The sequence below is a fragment of the Telmatherina bonti genome (assembly GCF_933228915.1).
Source record: "Telmatherina bonti genome assembly, chromosome: 16".
In the NCBI taxonomy this organism is placed as follows: Eukaryota; Metazoa; Chordata; class Actinopteri; order Atheriniformes; family Telmatherinidae; genus Telmatherina; species Telmatherina bonti.
In genome coordinates this window covers 26,558,092-26,583,678 of record NC_136614.1, presented here as the reverse complement: position 1 = coordinate 26,583,678, position 25,587 = coordinate 26,558,092, and the positions used below count along the sequence as shown (strand labels likewise).

At 39.0% G+C, this 25,587-nt stretch overlaps 1 protein-coding gene across 1 annotated transcript; it reads right to left on the bottom strand.

Annotated features, from left to right (window-relative positions):
- Positions 1 to 1,051: 1,051 nt before the first annotated feature.
- Positions 1,052 to 25,149, bottom strand: LOC306767215 (mitogen-activated protein kinase-binding protein 1-like; the record flags this gene model as incomplete). The annotated part of the gene is made up of 32 exons (XM_079255139.1): positions 1,052 to 1,291; positions 3,078 to 3,163; positions 3,609 to 3,679; positions 3,917 to 4,004; positions 4,094 to 4,708; positions 4,938 to 5,101; positions 6,506 to 6,610; positions 6,970 to 7,036; positions 7,289 to 7,480; positions 9,055 to 9,194; positions 9,299 to 9,426; positions 9,515 to 9,712; positions 10,372 to 10,409; positions 10,645 to 10,811; positions 10,932 to 11,042; positions 11,444 to 11,507; positions 11,635 to 11,746; positions 11,843 to 11,918; positions 12,011 to 12,132; positions 14,334 to 14,404; positions 14,845 to 14,970; positions 15,064 to 15,155; positions 15,236 to 15,426; positions 15,528 to 15,671; positions 16,321 to 16,510; positions 16,720 to 16,880; positions 17,314 to 17,496; positions 17,657 to 17,794; positions 19,261 to 19,431; positions 20,632 to 20,842; positions 24,090 to 24,181; positions 25,048 to 25,149. 32 exons carry the CDS (start codon positions 25,147 to 25,149, stop codon positions 1,052 to 1,054), a joined length of 4,656 nt encoding a protein of 1,551 aa, XP_079111265.1.
- Positions 25,150 to 25,587: the final 438 nt, after the last annotated feature.

Genomic DNA, 25,587 nt, shown 5'->3' with positions numbered 1-25,587 from the left:
TTAAGAGAACTGTGCGAGAGTAACAAAGAAGAAAAGCTCTTTTTAGAGAAATAGAAAATTCCTATAATAATCTCAAACATACAAAAAATATTAGATTAACAATATTCAAATAAACATATTATAGGAAATTAAGCTGTGATAATTGAAAAGTTAGTTATTTTTTAAACAAGGGAGACACTATCAGCATTCATGTGAATAACATGACTATATACCTACACGACTTACTTCTAAACTTCATGGATCAATAAAACCATTTCTGTCTTCACACCTGAACTTCACATCCTCCAGCCTCCTACTTCAACTTGCTTTTTCCTCCTTTTCAACCTCCAGAGTCACAAAAACAGCTGATGACTCAGACATTGCCTCTTCTCTTACAGATTACCCATACTGCAAACTGGTATAACACATCTTAATTATTCCACATTTTATTCACCAGAGAATAAAACCCTGTACATTTTTAGATGAATCAGCCTCATTGTAAATAATAAACTGGCCAAATTATGAGTGTTTAACATAATAATAGTAAAATTCATAAAAACCTGGGAACATTGAGGAGAACAATAACTGCATCAAGTTTGATTAAAACTGAAAAGCTTTTGTTTCACTACTGAAACAGCGTTGACAGCAGAAAATTGATCAAGACACTTGTTTACTTACCATGCAGCATACCGCTGGACGCTTAATTTGCCTTTGCCCTTCATACCATTTCAATGCCTCTAATGTCTCCCTTTCACATTTTATAATTCACAATGCTAATGAAAGTTTACCTTTAAAAAAAGGGGAGGACAGACAAAGAAGCGCTATGGCAACAAGAAAATAAGGCACCATTGCTTTGAAAAGCTATTTTTCAGTGCATAATACTTCATATTCATTCTTCCATCTTCTCCAAATATAAAGACATCTCATCTGCTTTTAGTCAATAAAATTCTTCAGGTCATTGTGCAAATAACAAGTGTACAGCTCACAGTGCTATTACTTATACATCTATCATTGTCTCAGTAGCGTTTGTGGCTTATAAGCACCAGTCCATCTCAGTTTATCATCATCATCATCAGTTCTTGGTGTCTAGTCTCCTCTCCACAGACTTCAGCAGCAACTCGGCGTACTGTTCCAGCAGAGCCAGGGCTTTGTCTCCCTCACCTTTTACCCCTTGGTCCTCTCGGGGTCCTTGCCACTGGGAGGTAGGATGTGGCAGAGAGTCTAATTCAGACTTAACTGTGAACAGAGCTTCAGACAGGATGTTCCTCATCTCCTGCTGATCTCCACTGGGATGTTGGTCGTCTTGCAGCAGCTGTTGGTAATGAGCACAGACAGTAAGCCAGGTATCCAGGAATTTATAAATGATCAGAATTAAAAACAGGATGAACTGATCTTCAGTTCAACATTCATGTTAGTTTGAGCAATGGTTTTTTTTTCCCTTTGTACAGTTATACATAAGAAAAAAGTGTTTAACTCAAACTCAGTTTAAACTCATTGAACATCCTTGTTAAGACTAAAGCCTGTTCAATCATTGTACATAAAAGTGTTTGAAACTCAAATCTCTATAAATATTTTTACTCATTATTACTCGTCCTATCCACATTCACTGTCTTAAGTATGAATATAAGCCGGCAATGATTTTATCTTGCATTCTATTCACAGAAAAAGAACCCAATTTCAACACGATTTCAGATCCATCACTTCCATGTATTACACTATTTCAAAGCTGCAAGATGAGAACAGCCAAACTGCAAAAATCAAGACTTTAAAAAACATCAATAAACCATTGGAGGATATTATAGAAATATCATCCATCTTCTTTATGCTGTGGCCAAAAGTTAACCGCAATAGCCTCCTCTGAGCAGCTACTTAACACTGTGAAAATTAAATCAATAAACAGCTTCCAGCCCATTTATCAGACTCTGCAGTGAATTATTGAAAACTTAAAGTAAAACCTTCTCTGGATTCTTAAAGAAAAGTTTTAACATAAAAAAATTAAAAACCAACATTTAAAACTAAATACTTTCTGAAAACAAGCTCAGTAAAATGGTGAAATAAAAATATATCATTATGGAATGTCTTTTTGTCAGCTGTTCAGCATGGAGGTGGCTTTATCATGCTTTGGGCCAATGGCATAAGGAAGAGAGAGCAGGTTGAACTTAAAACCAGCAATATTTAAAAACCTAAAAAGCTTCAACACTGCTTCGGAGTGGGGAAAAAAGGATGATGACCTTACATAACTGTGATGCTGCTTTAATAGGGACATTACCCTCAGCTAAAAAATTATACCATTAATCAGTATAAAAAATTTAAAAAAAAACTCAACACAGTGAGCCACAAGCAATAATATGGGAATATAACTAAACCATAAGAACAGCACTGTCCACTTCAGAACTTGTGGTCATTTCTCCACTTCAAGCAAACCACACAAGCAAAGCGCTAAATGAGAGCAGAGCTTCTTCTGATTAGAAAGATGTCTGTCTCATCACCGTGGGACAAAAACTCAGCGAGTTAGCAGCCTAAGAGTAGCAAAGAAAAAAATCCATAAGGCATAAATCATGGTTTACTTTTGCTGTCTGTGGTCAAAAGTTTTATACCACTTTTTAAGAAACTCTGATAATGTTTTCTCTTGTGACTGTGTGAAATAAATCATGAAGCTCATTGTAGTTTCTATGAAGTTGAAGGAGGTTTAGGAGTAAAGTGTTCACTCTTCTTATGATATTCTTTGTGGTTTTCTCCTCTTTGGTACTTGTAATGATTCTAAAGTGAATTTGAGTGCAATCCCAATTTTGTCTGGAATCTGACAATTGATAGAGTTGTCCATTATCAACAACCCCTGATTGTGGATATTTAATTTTGCAGCACCTCAATGAAAACCTTTGTAAAACGCCTCAGGTTCACTTTTTTGGCTTGTATTTTGCATAGTTCCTCATCAGACATGAATGTAAGATAATAAATGCAGCCCTGTCATTGGGAGAATACCCCATTCTGTTTGGGAATGTCATTTATGATAGGAAGCAGAGAAAATAGACCTCATCATGTATGGGATAATGTGGCTATTTCCCCTTTCACCTAACTACACAAACCCAGTCACTGACCTTGGTGTACAGAACAATGGTTTTCCTCAGACTGCAGTGAAGATCAGTAACAGTCTGTCTACAAATTTCCACAGTGGCCATGTGATCTGCAGCAGGAGACAGGAAGAAAATAACTTTCAACAACACCACAGCGTGTGGCAAATCATACACAAAACACATAGCAATATCGAGCAAAGTAGGCGCACACCAAATGGTGGGGAAAGAAGAAGAAGTAGTTATATAAAATGGGATGAAGAGGTGGCTGTGGAGAGCCAAAGAGAAGTAAATATGTGAGATGTGAAACTTTCACAGCTCAAGTCCTCGAGCAAAACACAGTTGTGGGGAAAAAAAATGTGTGCAGAGCATAAAACTCTTATAATCTCAGGGTTGTGGGCTTGAGATCAGTGTTGTTTAACAGAGAATGGAGTTCATACTGAGTGTAAGACCGAAAGCAAACCGACAAGATGAGGAGTGCAAAGCAGGTGCAAAGATGAACAACAGTTAGACTCTAACTGTTAGAGGCATGCAAACTGAGGAGCACAGAAACCAAACCTGTGTGTGGGCTGGATGCTTCTTCAACCACCAGAGGGCGCTCTTTTGTCAGCTGTCCTCCCTCCTTGGCACTGGAAATAAATGTCAGAAATGTATGTCATTTAAGAGGTTGTACTAATCCTAATGTGTAACGATTTTGACAGACTGGAACAGAAACTATGAACTCATCACACTGCAACCCTCTAATGCACTGAATAAATCATGTAAATAATGAGCGTCTGTCTCTATTCTGATCATGAAAAGACATGTTTATAGCTGCTCGTGTCAATTAAAAGTCTTGTTAAATGCTCACAAGCCTTATAATGTACCTTTCTGAAAACGAGCCCTTCGTCTGCCTCACAGGAAGGGAACTTGGCAACGCTGGATCTAAACATAAAGACAGCTGCCTGCATCGTGCTGAAAACAAGATAAAAGCATAAAAGCATGGCTTGTTTGCCATTTAGAGTAAAATAAAGGCATTCAGGGTGTGCAAGTGGCTGCCTAACCTTGCATTTTTCCAGCAGAAGGTGAAACATCACAATCAGGGTCTGCTGTAGGAGAGGAAGCCCTGGCTGCACCTCCACACCAACTCTGGCTTGGTTTCACCTCCAGGCACAAGCTACGACGAGGACTGAGAGGCTGCTTTGGAAGGGGGATGCGGGACGGCAGGGAATTCTGGGTAACTCGAGCTGAAGGAGGGACTGGGGAGGGGCTGTTTGACGGAGAGCTCGATATGAGGGATGAGACGGATGAGACAGACGATGGGAAAGTGGTGACAGGAGATGAGGAGAGCAGGGGAGGCTCCACCTCCAGCTCCTCATATGACCTCCTGCCCTTGGAGAAGCATGGGGAGCGTGGTGGAGATCCCGACTGGAGATCGTCTCCCAGTGAGGAGGATCGGCTGCTTTTGGCCATGGAGCTGGCAGTGGGGTTCATGTAGGAGTGCTGAGGCTTTAGTTTGGGGCTGTCCCATGGCAGAGACGACTGAGGGGACTGTGGGGACCCAGACGAAGGTGAAGAAAAGTGAAAGGAAGGTTTGGGTGTTTCGTGAGCCAGAGAAAGCTGCTGAGGTCTCTTGCATAACTCTCTCTGGGCACCAGTAGGAACAGGGGAATGAGGAACTGGAAGAGATATGATGAGCAAAAGATCAAATAACTTCTTGTACAGACATAAGTACTGTTTTATATTCTGTATGTCAGATTTTTAGGAAATAGAATTATAGCAATGAGACTTAAACACATTCTGCAGCATAGCTTCAGCTAATGGGCCTAATATTGTCCAATACAAGGTTAAACCCAAATATTACATAGAAGGAAAAAAAGGAAAAAGAATTGGTTATTTAAAACGTACAGTCTGTGGCCAAGTTCTGTGCAGAGTGTGACTTCTGTAAACAAGTCGTTCTGTCCAACATAGGGGAAGCTTTAGGTGGGTTGGACATCCTCCAAAGGTGGGATCCTGAGGTCTTCTTCTTCAGAGGTCTAAGTTTGGGAGGAGAGCCTCTCACTGGAGTCCTGCTGAAACAGAAAAAAAGTTGTTTTTAATATTATTTATTATTTGGCTGTGAGTTCACTTTTCAATTTTAAGCAAAAACAAAAAAAAAAAACAACTTCACATACATAACTCAAATCTAATTTGCTCCTCTAAAAAAATCTTTCCAATACACAAGGGAATGAGAAAAATACATTAAGTGTAAGTCAGAGTAAAGATCTAGAACAGGAAGTGGTTGTCATAAAGCAATGTAGAATGATGTTAGAGGCAGACATTGCAAATAAGGTTATTTAACGAAAATATTAGAGCAGCAAAGTCAAGATAAATAAAACCAAAATTGAAAAAAAAAAAAAAACAACTAAACGAAGTGATAATGTAAGAATAGAAGACTCAAGGACTCATTAGCATATACTTAAGTAATCCAAACAGATGAACTCATCTTCCTCTTCTCATTTCAGTCTGTGCAGCACAGACTCATGGGATGCATTCCCCACCACTGCATCAAACATATCCTCGTTTCCCTTAAAAGGTTTAGAATAATTCTAGAGGTAGTAATAAAACTGAACATAAGAATGTTAGTTTAGTACTTCTGAGACCTTTTGGTATTTGAGATTTATTAGCCAGAATAAATCATTTTGGGATCAGAGAAATGATTGAGTTAAACAATTATTATCATGCAAATATCACCATGCAAAAAGTCTGCTGTGTAAAAAAGTCCAAGTCTACAAAAAAGGGCCAGAAAACACTTGAACAGTCTGAAATGCTTCAGAAAGAGACATTTCCTCTTTACTTCTGGATGTAACCTTATCACACTTTGCAAACACTCTGCTGTGCGGTTTATTTAAGACAGCTCAAACTAAGACTGATTAGCTGTCTAAAACCATTTGTACCAATTAGCTGACCTCTCAAGGTTGGATTAGGCCTCAGACATGGAAAAGGAATGTATCAGAAAAACTACGCTTTGCCAATTTGTTAAAAATTATATTATTATCCAATTAATGAACATGAAAAGGGCTCTTTAACTTTGCATCCCATGTAATTGTCAGGGTTAAAAAAAAAAAACTCAGATTAAAATGACTTTTCTGTTCCTCTGCTCCTTATATAATTAAACATATAAGTAAAATCAAAATCATGTTTTTACATGAGCATTATAAGTTGGAATTTAACATTTGAATGTTTTAAATGAAATTACTTCTCTTGGCTTTTGTTTACCTGCATCAATAAGTAAAAACACTATTTTCAGAAATGGGCTTGTTGTAAACAAATGGGATTAAAAACCTTTCTACCCCATATTTGGTGACCTGCATTATATCCATGTAAGCAAATTAATTTTTAATAATTGCTTATTTATTTATGGAGGGAACATTTTGAAACTTTTGCAGAACTTTAGGGAAAAAATACTTTCAGCCACCAATCTGTTTTCTTCTTACCCCTCTGAGGTGCTGGGGGACTCTGGGATTTTATCTGACTTTTGGACATCTCCGTCTTCCATCAGGGGCCGCACTTTTGACACCAGTGGTTTAGCAGAGGGGCCAGTTTGCTCCTTTCCAGTCATTTTGGCAAATGGAGATAATGCTCTGCACACACAAAAAAAAAAAAATCATCAAAGAGTTTTAAAAACGCAAATGTTGGGATCTATACTCCAAATACTACTCTCAGGTAAATATAAAGCCTTATCCAGATAGTACTTAGCAAGAAACATTGTTTTAATCATTGAGCTTTAAATCTTTAGAGAGATGATGGTGTTTTGCACACACCGGCTTGATCTACAGTCTGGTTAACATACAGCTGAATGCTCCAGAGAAACAAACTGCTTGCCTTCCTAAAGAAGCAGTAAGGTGGTACTTATATATACAGATGCGAGCTCATGCTGCTCTGAAGCGGTCAGCAGTACCTGTTATTATGTCCTCTAGCCAGGAAGCGTGAAGACATACTGAGCCTGGGGACTCCACTTTGCTCCACTGCAGACAGAAAGAAAAACAAAGAGGAAAATGGAGACGGAGGCCGAAAGTGGAAGTGAAACCGAGAATTGAATCAATAACGTCTGTGGCTCTGTGTCTGTGGGGTGACTAAAAGAAATGGAGAGATATTTTGGGAAGTAAACCCTCCATGCCAGAACTCCAGCCTCGTCTGGATCTTTCCAGGTGGATCCAATCTTCTCACCAAGATTAAAGATATTTCTCCAAATGTCAGACTGCTTTGTCCAGTCCTACCTGTGCTGCAGCTCTCTGCCAGCGCCTCAAAGTTCTGCTTGAGGAAGTCTTCCTGACTGTGATCAGCAGCAGCATTCACCGCCCTCAGAGCTTCATCCATGCTTGTCACTGCCGCCCTTTTTTTCTCTCCCTCCCTGTCCTCACTCTCCTCATCAGAGCTGCCCTGGCTCGGAGATTCCTCGCCTGCGCAGCCTAAACAAGGAAGACAAAAGAGTGAAGCTGATTCACAAAGAAATTCAAAAACATACGTGACTTTGGTGCATTAAACAAAGACATAAGATCATCCTTGACCAGTCAGACCACCAGTCTGAATGCTGAGGCTTCTCTGGTTCTGTTAAGTGACATATTCTGATCTATTATTAGCTATTATTAGTTATAAGCTTTACTGTATCCTCAGGAGACGACTTTCATGAGTAACTTTTTATTTGCAATCCTGCATTTGCCACAGAAGAATAGTGTAACTTCAAATCAGAAAAACAGAAACACTACAAATATTGACTTGGATATCTTCTAAAAAAAATGTCACCTTACGATCCATGTTTAAGCTCAATCTGTAAATCTTGTAACATTCTTAAATGAAGCTGCTTCCACATGTCCATCAAGTATTTCTATCTAAAGGTAGAAGCAGAGTAGGATGGATGACCAGAGGGGCACCGGCTATCTTTGCAATCTGGTTGAGCACCTCAGGCACCACCTCAGGTAATGCAAAAGATCACTGAAGAAGGACAGAAATGTCTTCCCAGACACAGCTGTGTCACTGGTGTCACTTTACCAGTTGAAAGTAAATTTTCAAGCAGTCCTTTAAAAATACTAACATTTGGCTGCACATTTCTAGAAGAGATTTGGTCCCGAAGCGTCAACTACTATTGTTATGTAAGGTTATTAACCTGATGTTGGCTTGAAGCTGAATAGCGGGGCTAATCTAGTTCTATGGAAGCCCACGATTAGATTAGAGAAAATGCTGGGAAACATGATCAAATTTAGTTTACAGTGAATGTGTTTAGGGACTACACATCAACTCAGTTAATCAAGATTTTTCACAATAGAGTTCAAAATAAACTATAGAGATGCTCACAGAGTACCTCAGAAGCATGGTTACATCATGCTGACCAAGCTACCTGCAGTTTAATTGATTTTAAAGTCAGCTACAGCATGAAAATGTAGCCTATAATCAGTCTTATGTTGTATCGGTAGATTTAAGAATAAAGAGAAAGGGAGAAATTTTGTGTCTTTTATGTAACAAAGAATGATACAGATCAGGTGCAGACAGACCCCAGCCACGGCGTCAGAAGCCCCACCAGCTCCAAACACAGAGCTTGCCACACATGTCATTACAATTAGATGCAAAGTTCCAGAAAACCTGAAGTGGGAGGCCATTGATCCCCAATTTACTGCATTATGTGCCCCCATACTGCACCCCAAAACAACCAACTTACCTGTGTATGGACCTGTTTGAACTTAAATATTTCTATTTGCTGATTCTGATAATCACTGTAAAAAATATTCTATTTCAAAAGTTTTTTTTTAATATTTATAGGAGTGTATGACAGTGTGAGTAAAGAACGATAAAATGAGACTTTAATAATCCCACAACAGGGAAAATCTATAGGCTGAAGCAACAAGATGCCTACCGTAGCATCATCTTGGAAAAAAAAAAAAAGGAAAAATGAAGGACAATAACAATTTCCTTTCTTAGTACATGATCCCCTGAAAAATGCTTACTCACTCCCCCACTGTCGACATACTATCAGTGTTTCTGGCCTTACCATCCAGGATGCGATCTGGGCTCGACTCCCTGCTGTCGTAGCCCAACGAGCAAGCGCTGTCTGGACTGTGGCTGTCCTGGCTCTCACTGCGGACCCCTCGGAACGGTGTGTTGCAATGCTGCTCCTTCACCATGTAATCTCTGAAGTTTGACAGCAAGTATGTGGAAGAAATGAACAAAATGTAAAAAAGTGTGAAAAACTGTGCTGTTGTTACTGAAACTGCATGTAGTGGATGTAAAGTTACCCATCCAGGGGACTTGTGTCATCCTCAGTTTCCTCAGGGAACAGCACAGCTCCATCTGCCCCCTTATTGCACCTGGAAGTGGGTGAGGTAAGAAAGGGCCAGTGCCTCCTGGGTCTCTCCTCAAAATGCTGGTGCAGAAAGCAAAAACCATGAGAAACATGCAGTTCCATAAATATAGCCACATCCGAATAATTTTCAGACAGAAATGCTTACCACAGGGTCATGGAGGCTGTCTGTGCTCCGCCTCTCTTTGTCAAAAGGTGGACAGTTGGAGTTTTTCTTGTGACCAAAAGTCTCAAGCTGCCTCAGGTCCAACATGGATTTAACCATCAGCTCCAGCGAGCCTATACGGTGAGACCAACGCCTCCGTGGACGCTTTGCGGGGTCAGGAACAACCAGGCCGACAGCTCCACGCTGGAGAGGAAATGTAATAAAAAATATTCCATCTTATTTTAAAAGCGAGCACTCTGACGCAACATTTTCCAACACACAGCAGAAAAGTTAACACTGGATTTGCATTAAATTTTTAAAATAAAAATATTCATAATAGTGACAATAAATTGGGAAATTAGACTCTGGATTTTACCCATCTCTATATTTAGGAAAGTGGTGGTCTGCTATGTTTGGGCATGTGGAGAGCAATTGAAGAGTTAAGGGCCTTGCTCAGGGACCCAAAGTCACACAATATAATATAATATTGTATTGTATTGTGTTGGATTGTACTGTTCTGTACTGCACTGCACTGTATTGTACTGCATTGTATTGTATTGTATTGTATTGTATTGTATTGTATTGGATTGGATTGGATTGGATTGTACTGTTCTGTACTGCACTGCACTGTACTGTATTGTACTCAATTGTATTGTATTGTATTGTATTGTATTATATTTGTTTGTATTATTGTATTATTGTATTTGTTTTGCTATTGTACTGTTCTGACCTGTAATGTACTGTACTCAATTGTATTGTATTGTATTGTATTGTATTGTACTGGGCTAAACTGTAATGTACTGTACTGTACTCAATTGCATTGTAATGTACTGTATTGTATTGTAATATTCTCAGAGTCCTACCTCTGTCAGCTCCCAATCTTGTCCTTCATCTGAGCATCCTGTGAGACAAAGGTGCACAATAACAATAAAGTTTCTTCACAAAGCACAAAGGAATTGCTATTATTATGTCGCTCTTTACTATATATATATATATATATTTTTTTTTTTTTTTTTGTATGTTTGTTTTGCTTTTCCAGATATGATCATACTCCATAAGAGCAGATGCTCGTACTACCTTTTACATCTCTTTGGTTCACTTTATTTATGTTTTTCTTGTTTCTGATCAAATGGTACCTGTGTCTTCCTCTGCATGGCTGCTGTCAGAGGAAGTGATGCTGGTGTTGTCATCTTGATCATTGGAATCATTGTTCTCCACTTGATCCTCTTCCTCCTCCTCTTCTGGCTCACGGTCACTCTCAGAAGACAGACCACTCAGAATTGGAGCACTATACACCTCCCGCCTACAGTAAAATAGTGAGAAAGTCAAATTATTCTGTGAGCATTAGCATGTAAATGAGTTCTTAATCGTCAGCTCGGAGTTTCTTGGTGAATGTTGTGAATTTGCAGTTGTGGGTCATCACCTGATTCTTGGGGCTTTGCAGGGTGGCGTGTTTGGGCTTTGCTGGAGTTGGTACAACCTCTCTCTCATGGTGATTGTCAGCTCTGGAGCAAGTCGCCACACAAAGATACAACTGAAATAGAAAAGCACACAAGAAATACATTTTTAAGATTTAATCTCAAAGAATACATACATGCATACAAGAAAGAAGGAAAGAAAGAAAGAAAGAAAACCTTTTTAAGAGCAGGGCAGCCTGAGAGAACTTCGAGGTATTAGGTGGTACTAATCATGCAAATCCAACTTTGGGGGCATTACAATTGTTTTTTTTCCTTTTGTTTGTTTTGAATTTTACAGTAAAATCCAAAATACGATCTAAAATCAGATGATTTTAGTAAATGGCTGCAAGTTATCAGCTGTCTCAAGTTGTTAGACTGCTGCTACAAGCCATTTTTAATAGCCATAAGGCTGTTGGGCAGGTGCATGACCAATAATAATCCATGTTAATTCCAGTTCCAATACAGGACAGCCTCTTACCTGTCTCCTGATACAGAGATCAAGTGCTTGCAGTCATTGGTAAACTTCATGCCAGTGACAATTTCTGCAAAAAAAAAATATATATTTGGCTTGTGGCATGCAGTTGTTTTCCTTCTGTTATGCAAGTGTACTCAAACCATGCTCAGTTTGATTACATGAAAACATGTTATTTTTATTTTTTATATTTTTACCAGAATGACCAAACATTGTGGCGACACACTCGCCGGTGTAGAAGTCAAAGATGCTGATGTTTTTATCAGAGCAGCTGGTAGCCACATATTGACCCGAAGGATCGATCTGAACCTGTCGGAATAAATACAGTGGTGTTCTTTAGTTGCTGAAGTGTATATTTAGATATGAAAAGGTCTCAGGAGTGTTGATTGTGGAGGCACATGTTACCCTGAGCAGACTGCCATCTTCACTCAGAGAGCCTTTGTAGAGCTTTTTCTGTTTCCCACTACTGATGTTAAAAACCCTGCATTGAGAAAAGAAACATCAAGAAAATTGCTTCAAACTGCTATCTTGCTGAACTTTCAGAAAAACACACACACACGCCTACACACTCACCTGATGCAGCGGTCCTGACAGCCTACAGCTGCGTACTTGCAGGTGGCGTCAACCCCCATGTCATAAAGTGTGGTTTTCCTCACCATGTGGTGAGTACGCCTGAACTCAGTTCCTCTGTCAGTCTGCAAAACAGAACGTTACACTGCAGGCGTTATACAGAGGGGCGCTAATTAAAATACAGATTGCTTTTACAGTAGCTTACAATTATGTTTTACATATAATAAATATTAGAGAGATTTAATTTATTTGATAAATTTATCATCAACTATCTTAGTATCCCTTTAAATGCCAAAGTTTGACAGTTTGCTTGCTTAAATAATTCTCAATGTTAAAACAATGGTAATAGAAAAAATAATTTGGCATTAATCATGCCATCAGGAGCACGTTTGAAAATTTAGTTCAGTTTAGTTATCAGTAATCTTTCCAGGGTTGTTGAGTACATAACAAAGTCACAACATACAGCTCATAAATACTGCAGAAAAGTGCGACATGTCAGATTCTAGCATGTTTAATGTTCAGGTTATTGACAGTATAATTAAGAAAAGATCGAAGATTTGCTTGTTTGTGCTGCCAGGAGAAAACTTCTTCCATCTGAAAAGAGTATGACAGCATAGTTTGGGTTTGCAAAGTTGCATCCAAACAGAGTGCAAGGCATCTTGAACAATATCTTTCAGTGAAATGAGAAGAAAGTTGTTTGATTATAATCTATTACATCTCATTTGTAAAAAAAAAAAAACAAAAGAAAGAAAAAGAAAAAAAGAAAAATCACATCATATCAGCACACACACTGCATCAATTGTCAAGCAGGGTGACGGAGGGGTGATAATGTGGGTTTGTTTTGCAGTCAGAGGTCTAGTATCTCTAGAAAAGTAAAAATTTAGCATTAAAAATGTGTTTGTCCTTTTTTCCATGTCTGTATAAATATAACCTACTGTACATAAAATATAACCAAAAGTAGAATATGTTCCGACACTGTTACATGTTTGTTACTGTCGATTTCATTTGAAAAATGAATTTCCTTCATTTTACACAACTAGTTTATATAAGTCAACTGTACACTCACATTGTATACTAACATCTTACCTTGTAACAGCACCAGATGATCAGCAACGTTATTAAACATGGCTTCTTTTCCAACTTTTGAATCCAATTTTGGCTCAAGTCACGTCAATTAAACATAATTACTAGTTACTGATTCGAGGAAACAGACTATGTTGAGGTTGCATGCTGCAACCCGAACAACACTTTACATTTTCAATTCCTCATCTAGAATCTGTGCATAGGCACGCTTAAAGGTGTGCTCACATTTACACACATTCCTGAGCACAAGTTGGTAAATTCCTCACATTTTGTGAAAACATTCTTGGATGCTCATTGTGCACATTGTGCATGGTTGATAAATAGATTCCAAATTCCTTACATACATAAATATCCATATGACTGCATTTACTGATATGGTTCTCAAGAGCAACGTTGACATAAATAAGAGTTGCAGACAGTTGAATAAATTCACTAAGAAAGGTTTTTCCCTCTGTTCATGTTTTCTAAAGTGTGGCGGAATGCATAGACCTTGGTAGGTCTGAATCATAGTTTTTATGTTAAGACCATAGAAACTCGCCATCTATGTGGCATCATCATCAAATATCATCCTCATTTAGTAGACATGGTTGGACAACTACAGTTCATTTATGGTCCTTGAAAAGCAACCCAGAAGATGCTCATTTATGCTCCAAGTTCAAACCAATCAGAATAACCTTTGAGCACGAGTGCAGCTGCTGTGGTGAAGTTTTACAAACAAGGCTAACAAGCCATTGTTTATTGTGCTCGACAAAACTCCAAATCCAAGCAGGAGCCTGATTTAGGACTCAAGTTTGAGAGGAATTCTGCAACTTATGCAACTCAGCCTGAGCACAAATAAGCCCCTGTAACCACAAGCAATCTCGTAGGAAAGAACGGAGCATGATGCCTTGTAAAATGTTCCTTCTCATGTACAAAACCTACTTTTAAAGTTGCACTGAGCAGTGAGTCTTAAATTGGACGAAGCTATAAAGATTTTTAAAGTGGCAAGGAATGCTACAAGATTAGATCCAGTTTTTTGGATCTAAGGAATTTTTAGTGTCCCCAGAAGGCTTTTATAGACTTTATAAAAGGAAAAACAAATTTTTCTAAACCCCTTTTTATTTTTATTTTTTTTACTTTGGTTTTGATTTACTCAACAGTTTGGACATAATTTCACTGTAAGCAGGCCTCAGCTTCAATTTCGTCACTTTTTGTGCATTTATGGCATATGAAACACATGTAATGGACATTTCTCAGATGTTACCTTATGCGCTGTGTGGAAGTAGATGCTTTTGTCTGCTCCACAGCTGATCATCCTCAACTTATTGTCATTGGCTAAAAAAAAAAGCAAACAAAAAAACCCCAAAAATTAATAATCAATTTTTTTTTTTTAATACTGACGAATTCCAAAAACTAAGGGCAAAGGGAAACAGACAGCCAGCTATATCTTATCAAATCACTACTACTTGTGTTTAATGGTAATTTACAGAACCACGCAAAAGTCCAAAAATAGTATAATACAGGGACTTTCAAATCATAGACTAAATTAGAAATCAGCAACAGCAACTTAACTGATTAAAAGAGAGTAAACAAAGTGTAACATAAAAAGCTTTGCTCAATTAATACTAGCTGAAATTACAATGACAAGCATCTAGTTATTAATTATCTAAGCAAGCAAATAAAAAGAGGGGCTTTGCATGGGACTGAGTGGAGATGATAGCAGGGATTAGAAAAAGATTAGCTGTCAGATGTCTGCAGCATCTCAAGTGACTAACCAGCAAAGCGGACGGCTGTTATGGATGAAGAGTGCTGGTCGAGCGTCTGCACCAGACTGTAGTCATTATCTGCATCCAGGACGTGGATCAGACGGTCCCTGCTGGCAGTGGCCAACAGCTTCAGACCTGACAGTGATAAAGAAGACCATGTGAATTCACAGCTAACACACAGATTTTCTTGAAGCACAATAGATATATAGTCATTACACACATGCTAACCTGTTTCTGGTTTGCTGTATTCGAGACAGAGGATCTCAGCATCATGGGCGTCCACTTTCAGAATCTCCTCCGTGCTGCTGAGGTCATGAACCCTGTGCAACACAAGCTCACATTTTGTAAAGAGGGTCACCTGACTCAGTCATCTGTCTCTGTTTCAGGCTTCTTCCATTACCTCAGCATCCCGTTGCGATCCCCAGATGCCAGGTGTTTGCCGTCTGGACTGACACAGATGGTCCTGATGCCTGTCCTGATTTCTGCTGTCTGTGCATCCCCTGATTTGTCTGCGTTCACATTTGTTGTAGATTCAGGATCCAGCAGGGTGCTGGTGATGTTCCCATCTATGTAGATTATATTCAAGAGATCCTGCAAAGCAGCAGAAGAAAGAATGTGTACTTGAATTGTCAATAGTTTGTCTTTTTTTGCTAAAGAAAAAATAAAAATATGATGCTTTAGCTCCATCTCACATTGCTGAGGATATTCTGAGAATGAACATGAGTTTGTGTCCAGTCATCTGTGCTCCACAGTCTTATGGTGTTGTCAGCTGAACAAGTCAGGAATGTGCCTGATGACAGGCCAGCGACAAATTCTCCGGGAACATCTGGAAACATCTGAGGAAGGAGGATCAGTTCAGGGAAAAGTTATCACATTTGGCAAAGCATTATGGATTTACAACATGAAAGCCAGCCAGCAGTCAGTTAACTTAGCACCAAGCAGACTCCTGAGTGTGTTAACATCTTCTGAAAATCAGGCCATTGGAAGTCAGCTCATCCTCTACTTATCTCAGTAAGAAAAACATTTCACAAAACACCCTCTCTGGTTCCTGAAGCTTAAAAATCTTCATTCTTCGCTGCACCTTTCCCACTGAACTATTTGTACAATTCAATTTTATTATACTTTATTTACATTCTTTCATTTTTTTCAAATAAGAAATCAAACATTTTAACAAATCCATCAAAGCAAAATTATAAACTCAGTACACATCTTTAACCATCACAAATTACAATTATAATGTTAAGCCAGCCTCTTTCCAACTCTAATCTTCTGTAGTTAATGGTTTGCCTAAAGAATCCCAGCTCTGAAAATGGTCTGGGACGGATTAATTCCCATGGTGTTGCAGAGATCTTTCACTTAATCATTCAATCTTCTACAGTATATTGTTGCTGAGTCCTTACTGAGGCGGTGTGATTTGAAGTGCACTGCATGTGTTCTGCCTCTTAACAAGGTTTTACACAATCGCTTCCTGCTGTGGGGGCTTACCTCCAGGTCCCAGACACAGGCAGCGTGGAAGAGGGCAGAGTTCACCTTCCCTACCCTGTGCACATCTCTTGCATCCCACACATACAAGCTGTGATCATTGTACACACAGCTGAGCCAGCGGCTGACAGGGTCGAATGTAATGGCAATTGCATCTGGGTAACGGGCGTCTGCCTTGGTGTTAAAAAGGTGGCTGAATGGGGAAAAGATTTGTTAATATGGAGCAACAAAGACGGGAACGTGTTTAAACTCAATCCTTCTTAAAGAAAAAGAAAAATTAAGGGAGATTTAGTCTGCACTGAAACCACTTCAGACAGGTAGCTCTATTAATAGCCGTAGATCTGATCCTGCAATGGATCACTGCCAAGAAAAAAGCCACGTTCCTCTCCAGCTCCTCCTCACCTGGCCTCTGTGACGGCAGAGACGTCAGAGCCGAGCGGGTGTGGCTGTGGAAGCGTGCAGACGAAGTGCAGGTCAGCAGCACTGAAAGCTCGCACCATCCCATCAGCACAGCCACAGAAGATCATATCTTCAGACAGACACAAAGTCTGGGCCATTTCAGTCTGCAAGGCGAGGCGTGACAAGAACATCAACCCATTTCACAGCTCTTAATAAAACATTCATAATACCGCGATGGTTAAAGAAAAAAAGATTAAATTAATTTCAGATTCTGCAAATATTACAGAGTAGTTTGGGTAAGTTTAAGTGACAGAGGAATATAAAAGCCTCCTTGCTGGAATTCTTCCAGATAAATCCTGTACTCGTCCCTTCTGCCAATTCGTCGTTGATCTTCTGGCAGCAGGGCCAGCACACAAGCAAGTAAGCATCACAGATGGATACTAATCTATAGCATTACTGGCTGTAAAGCAGAACCACAATAAGGAAAAGATGAATGACGAAGAAGCTTAAATCAGACGTGTAACCTAAAAACATTTTATGACTGATAATAAGTCCAAACTCATCTCCACTGATGTTGGAAACATCTCTGTCACTCACCCGTAGATCCACCCACTTGTCCAGCATCCTTTTGCTGTTAAACTCGCACAGCAGCCCAGAGGAGGTTATGCAGAAGGTGCTGTCAGATTTACTACCATGCCCACAAGCCACATCGCAGAAGAAGTTGTTCCTCAGCTCTCCCAGTAGCCCAGAACGGCCCAGCAGAGGAACAGGAGCGCTGGCCTGCGTACCAGAAAGAGGTGAGGGTTAGCTGGTAAATCTCAAGCGGTTACAGCAGGACCTTTGTTTTTAATGGTTCTAAACGCCACCGAAGCAAAAAGACTTGCTGTTTACATGAGCGGCACAAACTTTATGAAGCCACATCTGCAGCATCCCTCCATACCTTGCTGGCCTTGCAGTGGTCCAGATACCAGAACCGGACGTGCCGGTTCCCAACAGTGACAAAGTAGGAGCTGTCCTCAGAGAAAGAGACACCTGTCACTTTACTAGACACTTTGTTAGCGGCCACAATAACATCTTTCTGCAAGAGAACAACACAAACAACAGCCTGATCAATCAACCAACCAATCAATCGTACTTTCTTTAGCTAGCACGTTTTCAAGTTAAACTATCTATGAATCAAACTAAGTGGAAGGGATTGCTAAATCTAGATGTGGATAATTAGTTATTCATATGTGTTAGCAACCAGTTAGCTTAGCATTTTAGCTCATAGACACTGAGACCAGAGGTCTCCGGCCTAAAACTGTAGTTCCCTCAAACTCTTGAAGACCTAACACAGATTTTTAAATTCTGCAGTCTTTTGCCACATCAGCCTTACAGAGCAAGTAAATATTTGCTCATAACTTAGCATAAGCATTGCTTAATTATTTCTCTCTATGATAATACCAGTTAGTGTTGCATCATACATAATTAGAATGTCTAATCAGTCACCATAACAACGAGGCATAACTTTCATGATCATACATTTGTGCAATGAGCAACACAGTTAAACGCTCCTCCCAAAAAATGTGGCAAAATCCTCTGCAACTTTCTCCTGTTGGTATTCACTCTTGTTTTGAGATTCAAGTGCTGCACGGTGTCACAGACTGACACAGACTGATGATAGATAAACTGACATATCAGAAAGAGATTCAATAGTGAGCCAATAGTGAACCCATATCTCTAGAGTCTAGAAGCTAACCCATCATCCAGGATGACAACTCTGTCGTCCACAGAGCAAGGAGTACCTTCAGAAGTTAGGATTGAAAAGGATCTGCCATGAATTCAGGCTTCAACCCAAATGAATGCTTGTGAGATCAGCAGGGGAGTGCTGTACTTGGCCAACAAAACCATGCTGGTTGCCCTTCAACAACTCCTGACTGAGAACTGGGATTTCGTCCCCAGGTAAAATGTCATCAGGCTGATGACCAGTATGAGGAAGAGGTGCCAGGATGTTGTGGCTGTGTACTGAGCTTCCACACATCATGTAAAAATGGTCAAATATGTTTTTTCTCTCCTTTTTTTGCCTTTTCAAAGTGGGATAATGTATTTTTCCAGTCCTGCAGGAAACTCAAAGCAAGTATGAAAAACAAAAAAAGAATATTGCAAGAATTTTGGAAGAAACCTCAAATGTTTAGTTGTGCTGCTCATTCCACAGACATATGAGCCTTATAAGTCATCCGGTCATATAAATGTGACTAATCAAGCTTTCAAGACATGTATTATACACCCCCAACTGTTATTAATAAAGGGGAGAAATCCTCAACCAAACACACTTTTCCTTATCTTTTTGTTTTGTGCTTATATTTCTATATTTGTTTATAATATTTTACAACCTCTAAATTTGCTCAATAACAGATTAAAAAGTAAAAATCAGATTTTTCTGCAAAAGTCCTAAAAAAAAAACAAGTTGAACAAACAGTTTTCAATCTGTATCTGCTTTTCACATGACAAAGGAAAAACATCAGCAAGTAGACCTTTTAAAAAAAACTTGGCATAGAGACAAACCTTCCATGCCCAGACGTTCACCATCATGTCATACTGGTTTCCCACGCTGACTATGTATTTTCCATTGGGAGAAAAAGCAACACAGGAGATGCCATATTTGTGCTTCTGCAGCTCTGCCACCTGCCTTCGCTCTGCAACATCCCACAGCCTCACTGCTGGCAGGTGACCGCTCTGATGATGAGGAAAAAGAGATTAAAGGTGAAAAAGTGAACTGGGAAGAGATTGTGTGCCCTCCTACATGTTTGATCTATGATGTGCATCGTATTTTGTGTCCAGAATAGATATCTACTGGAACAGGCAACAGAAAGGACAGTAATCACTTGTCCTTCTAGTCTACTGTAAACAGTTATCCTCAGGCTTGCGCTCATTATACCTTCCTCATGATCAAAAGGTCAGCCGGCTATTTGTGTAGCTTCTTATTATAATTTGCATAGGGGGATATTTCATAGCCTTCAGTCACTGAGGAAGAGGATGGGCAGTCTGAAGGACAGCAAATATGAATGTCTAGGAAGCAAAAGCTGAGTTTAAAAGTTAGAAGCCAAGACAAATTTAACATGAGTCCAAAGAGATAGCAGACATGCTATCAGCCTGTCCCTGTATGCAAATCAGACAGCATTTTTAATGAATGAGTGTGTTTGAGGGGGATCAGATAATTCACTCAGGAATATCTTCAACCATTTAAAGGCTTAAATGAAATCCTCTAACAGAGCTGCGATGTTCTTAGCTTTGATCACAGAGCACAGCAGGTACACAGAGAACTTTGATATTCCTGGTAGCCAATCCATCTGAAAAACTGCCATGTGTATCTGTAGATTTCCCAATAAAAGTTTGAACCAGTTTCATCCCTTCAAGCATATCTGAATGGAGGCCACAAACTTTGGCATTCAGCTAGTGTGTTTAGTTTTTTAAACTTTCCTCCCCACAGTCACGGCAACCACTGTGCACCCAGAGAAGTCTTTAATCGGCTTTGATTGGCTGGGTCGGATTATGGTAGAGTGTTGTGTCGAGGTCCGTGGTGTAACTACAACAAAACTGAGTAAAGGCGCTTCACTGACAAGACATGTGAGGCTGTGACACAACAAAATTTGGACGCATTAAAGGGTGAGGGTGCAACATGCTGAGAACACAAGGAGACTCCTTAAGTCTCTTAAAAATCAGCGTTCCACAAGAAGCACAACATGCTAAGTCCTCCTGATCCTGCAGATACCTGCAGCCTTAGAGTATATTTTAATCTAATTGGCTAAATGCTTCTGCAAAACAGGTAAATATTTATCAATGTGATCACAAATCTACTATCATATTTACCTTATAAAAAAGAAAATCCTCAGAAGAGGTACAAAGAATAGAAAGAATAGGAGTTTGGACTCTCACCTCTCCTGTCACCAAGTACTTTCCATCAGGCGAGAAGGAGAGAGCTGTGATAGTTTTTCTGTTAGTGACACAGACAGAGAATAGGGTCTCAGTATTAACTCTGAATTTCATTGTGCTCTGTTTTAACGTAGATGTGTAAATCACTTGCCTTGATGTGTTGATGATGTGGAACTGTCTGTTCTTTTTGGGGTTTAGCAAGACCACCACACATCTATAGAAAGAAAAGGAAACCTTATGATAACAAAGAAAGGAAAACATGTCTAGAAACTAAAAAGAAAATGTACTTCAGTAAAATGTACTGCAGTAACAATTGAATGTAGGAGGAAATGTTCCATTTTGTGATTATGGCTTTTAAGGTTTTGAATTTTTATTGAACAGAGGGGCTGGGGTCTGTCAGTTGAGTAGTTTTATTACTAGTATTGACTATTGGTGATCATATAGATTTTTAACCAATATTTGGAGTTCATACACATTTGCATTAAAAAAATTATAGAAATCATAGTCACAGTATAAACAAGGCTAGCAAAATTAGTTATGAGATGATTAATGTGAATAAAGACACAAAGTTCTAATACAGAAATCTGTTTTCAGATTTCACATTCACTTTTATTGAAAATGAAACTCAAAGAGATGTTCTAGTGAAAATAGATACAATATTTGAAGCAGAGATGCTTACATACTGCTCATTTGATCCTTAAAAATAAATCCTCATGTAAAAGGAGCAAATTGATAAAAAGTTTCAAATGAGTAGAGCGTAATTAAAAGTACAATATGTCGACTGAAAAGCTGTGGGATGGAAGCATAAATCAGCAAAAAAATGGAAACACAGTGCTCAAGTGAAGTAGTATAGTTCAAAGCTGAACTTGGAATCACTGACCTCTAAAACATTTTTGCTGATATGCTGGCTTTTTTGACCAGAGGTATAAGATTTTATATAGGTAGATTAAAAGCAAACATGTGATTTAAAAAGTTCAGGAACCTCCCTGGACTTTTTAACTATAAAAATCACAAATAATGGATGAGAGAATCAACTGATACGGTCTAAATGCTGAGCTCTCACTGATATTTCAACTTTATTTAGCATTAAGTACATTAAGTACAGCTGCTGGTGTAAAAATACTGCACTTTTTGACACTTGAGTGGCAGCTTTTAATAATTCATAATTTGCATACAATATTACATGGGAATAAAGAGATTTACTCGTTTCAATATAGTTACAATTATCTTCAAATTCAAAACTATTAAAATGATTAATAAAGGAAGATTGTAATAAAAATGTCTTTAGAGAGTGTAAACTTCTTTTATAAAAACTGGTCAAGACAATATTGAGATTGTGTGAAATTTTAGGAAATATAGTGAATAATTTGGAAACAAGCTTTATATTTTCCAAGTCTAAACAACACCTTGTGAGGCACTTGCATTAAAATGACTGTTACGGGGTTGCACAATGACAAGTTTACAATTTGAGTGCTTTACAATGAAAATTCCCAAATTTCAGGGGGCATAAATATATAATAAATCAACATTTTTAAGTTAAAATTTTTTTAAACATAATAGGCGATAGCAATTTCCATTCTGAGAGCCAATGAAGCTACAAATGTTTCAAAATTGTGATTTTTTTTTTTTTTTACAGGAAAAGGCATGCTATTGTGCAATTAAATAACACACATGTATTCATTTCTAACCATTGCTTTAGAAGGGCGGGTGGAAGGTTTTGTTACCTTTAAAGTTAGCTAGGCTAACCAAAGCAGGATTTATTATTTAAAAAGAAAATAGTAAAAATTCGTAATTAAGGCTAAAATTAGCTATTTAAGCCATTAAAATGCTAATATACAATTTTTGCATTTTAAAGACTTACAGTCCTCAAGATGCTTTAGTCTTTAGTATCAAAAAGAGTTTTATTTTTAAAGAAATAGAAACTAATGTGCAATGCTTTGGGTAACTTTAGTGCAGGGGTCACCAACTCCAGTCCTTGAGGGCTACCATCTTGCAGGTTTTAGTGTTTCCCTTGTACAACACATTTGATCCAAGTGAAAAGGTTCTCCAATAACTTGTTGTCATCTTCTGCACCTGCCTGTTAATGAGCCATTGGTTTGGGTCAGGTGTGTTGTACCTGGAAAACAATAAAACCTGCAGGATGGTAGCCCTTCAGGACCGGAGTTGGTGACCCCTGCTTTAGTGCATCTATACAGGGTGGTGTTGATTTATTAGAAAAATTAAAAGCTGAATTCCAACATCTGGAAAGGATTTACATTCATTCATTCATTCATTCATTTTCCGAACCGCTTATTCCAATTCAGGGTCGCGGGGAAGCTGGAGCCTGTCCCAGCTGGCTTTGGGCGACAGGCAGGGTACACCCTGGACAGCTCGCCAGTCCATCGCAGGGCGGATTTACAAAACAAAAATTAAAATGTGCAAAACCAATATGTTGGACGGATTAATACGGAACATTTGGTCAAAATGTTTGTAATAATACATGAGGGTGAAACCACTTCTTTTTCTAAAAAAGAAAACAAACCCCAAAAGAGACTGAATGATTTTTAACTTTTGCCTTTCAAACACTCTCGATGTAAATGTTCTCATTTTGCATATTCAAATCACGTAACAGTTTCCTGTCAAGAAAACTTCCTCCTTGCACTTTGTCAACTTAAAGCTCACAGATTTGTGGTCCACCTGTTGCTGAACTGTTTGTTCTTGAGTTCTGTGCCAGGAAAAAACATTCCTTCTACCAAAGCTTGTAAAGATTTAAACTAGGACAGCAGGTGGATTGCCAGCCAGACGTAATGCACAACTAAGGAAGTATAAAGCTTGCTAAACGATGACACACGCAATGATATTTACCAAATGTACGTAATGCCTGAAAATACTGTACACACTTCTCATTCAAACATGAGTTAGGAAAATTATAAACAGCCCTCAGTCTTGTGTTTTTCGACTATTGATCCTCTTAATATTAATACAGCTTTGTTAGAAGATTTGAAAGCACAAAAGCAGCTCAAGCATCGGGATTGTATTACAGCCTAGCAGGACCCACTGTGCTTGTTATTAAATTATGCCAGCACCCCAGTGGTGCTGCTGCAGGTCTTGAGCACCATTGCTGTAGATATATTCTACAGTAAGTTAGCACAGTTAGTGTTGCTGTTTGCACAGATTAATAATATTACACAATGCTCTGCAGCTCACTACATCACAGAGAGAAGCAAAAAAAAAAAAAAAAGCTTCCCTGAGGACAGGATGAAAGAAAAAAGATTTGCAGTTTCTCTGATGAGGAAGCCCACAGAGCTCCCCTCCTTAGTTCCTCTGAGATAGTGCACAGATAAGTCTCACACAGAGAAATTCGCTCACTAAACTGTCAGCAGGAGGTAGCTATGATAAGGGGCCAGGAGTGTGTGAAGTGCTGATAAAGTCACAGGACAGATGATGTGATAATGATGCATAAATGGTCTCATTCATCTTACCCTGCAGGATAGGCCACAAGTCCAGATCGGGGATCGCAGGCCAGTCCGCAGTTTCCAGACGCGGTGATGCCCAGCACCTTTTCCAATGTCACCTGTAGGAACACAACCCGGGGATTTACTCAGGATTTTATCACAGAAAAAAGGGGGAAAAATAAGTTGGTCAACAGACAGAAAAACAATCAGAAGTGGCAGAACACTTATCAGTGAATTAAACACTAGTTATTCTGTTGACACACACTGGCACAAAATACTCTCTGGAGTTCATATAACATGCAGTGTAACACTTCCCAGACATCTCAGCTAAAAGAAAAACTTAAATGTGACAGCTGGTTTGCCAAGTCTGTCTGTCTGAGGAATTATAAAACAGCTGCTGGGGTTATATTAGAAAAGGATGAATGTAGTTGAGTCTGTGGTGTCCTACTAACACACATGCATCATAATGGCTAACAATGACAGCTCGAATAAGATTAGAAAGATGTCCTAATAAGATTCAGAGTCTCTGAATCTGATTTTTTTTTTCCCCTTTTTTTTTTATTTCTACGTGTTCATAGGGAAGTTATAAATCGAGGAAGTAAACTGAATTGGAGTTTGTAGCAACTGAATTTTTTTATGTTTATCACTTTGTTTTATGATTTATTATACACTAAGTATCAGTAAAATATTTGGACTACATTATCAGTCATAAAATGCAAGATCACGGGATTTGTTTGTTTGTTTAAAGTTATTTTACGAAGATAAAATGTTCTTCGTGATGGTGGACGTCTGGGCATGGAAGGTTTGTCTATGCAAAGTTTTTTTTTTTTTTTTTAAAAGGTCTATGTTCTTCATTTTTCATGTGAAAACTGTTTGGTCAAATTGTTCTTTTGTTTTTGTTTTTGTTTTTTTTAGCGTTTTTGCAGAAGAAATCAGATGTTTACTTTTTAATCTATTATTGAGCTAATATTAAAGGAGTTCCTACCTTGCTGGAGAGCTTTTCTTTGCTGTTCTTCTTGTTCTTGACTGATGGCGAGCGCAACAAATTCCTAATGCGACTTTTAATGGTGAATCCATCGCCCGGCATTTTGAATTCAGACTTTAGGCACCAACAGGAGGACTGCTGTCCGTCCACTGAGACAGATACCCCCCCCCAAAGCAGCCGCGCGTGGCACGCTGGCTGACCAACTGATCCTCCTCCCTTCACCAAAACCTCCTACAGAGACTAACTACACATGCTTTTACAAAGTCGGACAGCTCTTCTGCTGCTGGGACATGTGGACACTAATCTCTTGAGTGGGTTTAGTGCTGTCCTCCTCTGCAGTGGCCGCCCTGTCGCCTCGCATCAAGCAGCGCACTCCGCACGCGCTCCTGCTGCGCCGCTGCAACTTCTGCGCCAACAAGGAAAGAAAACATGGACCTGGCATGTCACCCAGTGCTTAAATCTGAACGTGCGCGGGTCTCATGATTGCATCAATGATTGCTTTTGTTTGTGTTGTGGCATCTGATTTAATTGGAGGGGGGG